The sequence below is a fragment of the Alexandromys fortis genome, unplaced genomic scaffold (genome assembly GCF_014885135.2).
Source record: "Alexandromys fortis isolate MF-2015 unplaced genomic scaffold, M_Fortis_MF-2015_v1.1 scaffold_568, whole genome shotgun sequence".
Lineage (NCBI taxonomy): Eukaryota > Metazoa > Chordata > Mammalia > Rodentia > Cricetidae > Alexandromys > Alexandromys fortis.
This window is the reverse complement of record NW_026068525.1, coordinates 57128-62205: the sequence shown is the minus strand read 5'-3', so window position 1 is coordinate 62205 and position 5078 is coordinate 57128. Positions and strand designations below refer to the sequence as shown.

Genomic DNA, 5078 nt, shown 5'->3' with positions numbered 1-5078 from the left:
AGTTTGGATGCTCAACTTACTAGACCTGGATGGAGGTGGGTGGTCCTTGGACTTCCCACAGGGCAGGGAAACCTGATTGCTCGTTGGGCTGATGAGGGAAGGGGACTTGATTGGGAGAGGGGAAGGAAATGGGAGGTGGTGGCTGGGAGCAGGCAGAAATCTTAAATAAATAAATAAATAAATAAATAAATAAATAAATAAATAAATGAACATGAGTCATTTTCTTTTTGCAACCTAGGTAACCTCACTTAGTATAATTTTTTCATATATTCATTTTCATATATTTACATGGAAATATCATGGTTTAGTTTTTGCAGTTTGTTAATATTGCTTTATGCATATGTCACATTTTCTCCCATTTTCTATCAATCTTTTGATAGACTTCTAAGTTGATTCTATTTTCTAGATACTGAGAATATAGCAGCAATGAGTATGATATGCAAGTGTCTGTGTAGTAGATATAAAGTCCTTTGTATACATTCCCAGGAGTGGTATAACTATATCATATGGGAGATCTAGTTCTAGTCTTCGAGAGACACGCACACTAATTTCTAAAGTAAGAGCATTATGTATAATTTCACTACCAGTATTTAAAAATAAAAAATTAAAAGTAAAAACAAACTAGATTTCTAACTGCTGTTACTCATGAAAACAAAATAAAAATATATTATAAAATTAATTAAAGAAGGAAGCAATGCATACACAGGGGAAGATTTCAGTTTTATTGAGAAAGTAAAACCATATTTCATAAAGAAGGCCATTTAAAGGTGAATGACCAGCATTATACAAAAACTTTATGTTCCTAAATATAAGAAATAATGAAAAGACCTAAAAGGAAAACATTACAGTTGTATCTGTAAAAAGAAAAAAGAAACAAACAAAACCATTTCCCCAACAGGAAAAAAAAAAAAAACAAAGATAAACAAAACCTGTAGTTGAGGGAAACATAGGCTAAAAAAGTACAACCTAACTCACTGGAAAGCACCAAGTCATAGAAAGAGTCATGTTCAGGACAGAGAAGTTCTCAATACAGAAAGAAGGAAGACCACCCCTGTCACTTAGAATACATTTTCCTCATGATGATATTTCTTAGCACTCCTTTCATTTCCTTATTTCTCAAACTGTAGATAAATGGATTTAGCATGGGTGCAACCAGAGTGTACAGCACAGCCACAATGACATCCTTGTCATTAGTGTTGTTAGATGAGGGGACAAAATATAACCCAATAATGGCTCCATAATAGAGGGAAACCACAGAGAGATGAGAGCCACATGTGGACAAGGCTTTACAGATTCCTTTGATAGAGAGAGTTCTCAGGATGGTGGCTCCAATGCGGCCATAAGAGACCACGGTGCATATGAATGGCACGGTAATGCCGAGCGATCCCACAATGAGGATGAGCAGCTCATTGATAGAGGTGTCTGAACTGGACAGCTTAATCAAAGCAGAGAGATCACAGAAGAAGTGGTGGAGAGTGTTACCTCTAAAGAAAGAGAGACGAGCTAGAAGGATGGTGTGAACAAGGGCACCAGCAAAGGATAAGAACCAGGATGTAATGACCAGTAATATACAGACACTCTGATTCATGATTCTGGTATAATAGAGGGGGTGGCAGATGGCCACATACCTGTCATAGGCCATGGAGGTCAGAAGGAAGTTATCAATAGCCCCAAACATTAAAAAAAAGTACACCTGGGAAATGCACTCAGCATATGAGATGGACTGACTGTGTGTCAGCATATTCATGAGCATCTTTGGAGCTGTGACTGATGAGAAAGAGATGTCTGTGAAGGCCAAGTGGCTGAGAAAGAAGTACATGGGGGTGTGGAGGTGAGAGTCCAGCCTGATGAGCAGGATGATGAGCAGGTTCCCCAGCACCGTGGTCAGGTACATGACCAGAAACAGGGCAGAGAAAATGCCTTGGTCCTCTGGCTTGATGGGGAGTCCCAGGAGGATGAATTCAGATGCACTGCTCTGATTTCTTGTGATCCTCATCTTCTGGAGATGAGAAAGACAAGGAAATGTGAGAATGGGAAACATGATGACCAAAACACAATGGAATCATTGTTTTTAATTACTGTCTTCACTTCATCTAAAACTTTCAAACTTTCTGAACACTACTTGGAGGTTAATGACTTAGAATCCAGATCAACATATTTTCAAGGAACTTGGAAATATCATAACAATTATCAGATAAGAAAAGTCAACTTGTGAAGTCTCAGAATCAATAGTAGAATTCTGATATCATGAATGAGTTGAAAGGTCAGATCAGCCATCAATTAATAACGCTAGTTGATAATTCGCTTGCCTCTTGATCTTCTTCACAGCTCTAGTATCACATTGACTGATGTTTTCTTTCTGGGGCTGTATTGAAATTGAAAGAACCCAGGGACAGCTATGAAGATGTAAAATATGATTGAGACACTAAAGGCACAGATCTATGTCAATAACATGAAATATCAGTCTTCTACATAACCTTCACATCTTCCCCATTTGAACATCTTCACTGGTCTGTCTCTCTTTCTAAAGCAATTTTCATGGAATATGTATATCATGTCTGTGTCTCTTTCAAGCTATCTTGTGTGTTCTCTCAAACAAAGCCTATTTTTTCTTTTTCAAGTTTTCAGGATTTAGCTTCTCTGGCTACATCAGATCTCTGCAAAGGAAGCACTTGGTTTCTGTATAATATAATCAAACAACCTCAATTTTCACTTTCCAATCCAGATTTCAGTATTAAAATAAACATCCAATTACCTAAGTATGTATAAATGTATATGTATAAATATATATACATAGATATTATCTCTCTCCTCTCTCTATATATATATTTATCATCACATCATATACGTATATATATATAAATAACCAGAATTAGAACCAGAGAGTCTGTATATATTCATGATTTTATAGACAGCCAAACACAGGAGGTTGCAGTTGGTTTTGAAAGTATTATTACATGTTCTGTGAACAGAGTCATGATTGTTGAGTGTTTGGAGATGGCAGGACTCAGGCATAGGAGGAACAGAGGAAAGTAAAAGACAATGATCAGTCTGATAAAAATCTACTGACTTGAAATATAACTGTAGAGCAGGGATATATAAGGTTGTTTTTGCAAAATAGAAAGTTTCAATTCTCTGCTCAAAGCATTAGCACATGCAAGGAAAGATCTGAGTAAAGAAGTAGATGAAAGCTTTAAACATTATACTGTGTAGTGAGTAAAGTCAGGTTACAGAAAATCCAGGTGTCAGAGGGAGCTGAACAGGGGGCTATTGCTACAGTTTAGATACAATGTACTCACTGCATATACCTGACTGTCAGTGGAGATGGATACAGTTATAAAAATTTAGCATAAAACTTGGAAGAAACCTAGAAGACTGATGGAGGTTAAAGACAAATAAAGAAACTGCATCCTTGTCTTCTCCTGGATTAGGTACTGTATGAGATTGAGTTAAATTGTTCTACATGAAGCTACTGTGCAATCCTCTCTTATCAAATTTTAGATACTCTATTTCTTATAAATAACTGTATATATGACTCTGGTCTGGAGAAGTAGAGCCTAGAGACAGCAGTACACAATGCACCTACACAAACACACACACTCATACTGCAGAGGCAAAATTCTCACCCTGCCTTTTGCATGATAAACACAGATATCTTCAAGTTCAATACATGAAAAGGTCCATCCATTTCTCTCTAGAAGGAATAGGAGACAGTATAATAAGTAGGATCTCTAAGAGACAGAAAGTTCGAAGGTGGCAGTCAGAAGCCTCAACAGTTCAGAACCAAACATGGGTACATATACTGATGAACATATGCCTGTAGTTATTGATAATTTGGGGTGAATTTTAATTTTACAAAAGACAGAGAGGGTCCCAGAGGATGACATTGCCATCTCGAGTCTAATTAAAGGCAGGATATAATTGCTACATTTCTGTTGCCTCCTTGGGGAACACAACTGCTTGTTGAAGAAATGAAGGAAAGTTTGGTCATCTTTTGAGGGACAGAGCTAATAGCCACAAGGAGACCTATAGGAACTTGGAGGGCCACACAACATTTTAGTATCTTATTGATCTTGGAGGAAATGAACTAAGCTATGAGTGTGATAACCACAGTTCAGAACCTTGTGACGTTGCACAGTGACAGAAGTACTCTAATACCACCACCCTGAGTGGACAAGTGAGCTGATCATATCTCACCATCACTCAGAATACGGGAAACAGAATATGATTCCTATTAAGCTCAGTATTATCTTCAAAGCAAGTGTGGTTGGTATTACACATATGCAGTTCTAACATTTCCAGACGATAGCCATTAGTACAGCTTTCCACTCAGCACCCTACAGATTTCATTTCAAATCAATCTTTTGAGCTACAGATCATAAAATAGAAAGATGGAAATCTAAATTCAGCAAGGTGTGTTTTTCTTCAAACATGATTTGCTATTCATTCTTTGATAATTTAATTATCTATACAATTGTATTTTGATTATATTAGTGTCATTTCCCTGTGCCCTGGATCCTCTGAAGTAAGTATCCCATATTTACCCCACTCCTTCCAAATTTGTATCCTATGCTTTTATTATTTTTATAACTCAGATCTCATTGCATTGTCCATATAATACCACCACCTTCCACTGGAGCTTAGTGGAACAACAGAAGTCACATGTTTAAAAAAAAGTTCTTACCTTTCTCCAGAATCCATGGGACTCATGTCATAACAAATTTAGGAAAGCAATTACAGGTCATAGCAGCATCAGTTGTGGGGACTATAATCATGGAAGAGAGACCTGAAACAATAAAGCAAAAAAAAATTATGTATGCCTTTTCTAATGGAATTTGTGCCTGGTACTGAAATAAGTGTGTTGAATCCCTAAACTTTACTTTTCTTATATTTGTTTGGATTTGAAAAGCCCCTCACCCAAAGCCTTGTATTTAAGGCTAAGTTTTTAGTTTGCTGATCCAAAGATTGAGACATGATTGTATTATAATGAAGGAAATCATAACTTGAATAAGCTGTACGAAGTGTGGGAAAGTGTTGGTGGGACTTACTTGAATGAATAGGGCATAGGAGGAGTGTCT

At 37.0% G+C, this 5078-nt stretch overlaps 1 protein-coding gene across 2 annotated transcripts; it reads right to left on the bottom strand.

Annotated features, from left to right (window-relative positions):
• Window positions 1–1054: 1054 nt before the first annotated feature.
• Window positions 1055–4602, bottom strand: LOC126495835 (olfactory receptor 50-like). 2 transcript variants are annotated; one of them, XM_050133419.1, is made up of 2 exons: window positions 4592–4602; window positions 1055–1982 (listed from the first exon to the last, which is right to left on the bottom strand). In XM_050133419.1, the coding sequence occupies exons 1-2, from the start codon at window positions 4600–4602 to the stop codon at window positions 1055–1057; spliced, it is 939 nt and encodes a 312-aa protein (XP_049989376.1). The 2 variants fall into 2 exon arrangements, with proteins under 2 accessions (XP_049989376.1, XP_049989374.1); XM_050133417.1 differs by lacking the exon at window positions 4592–4602 and having other exon boundaries at window positions 1055–1996.
• Window positions 4603–5078: the final 476 nt, after the last annotated feature.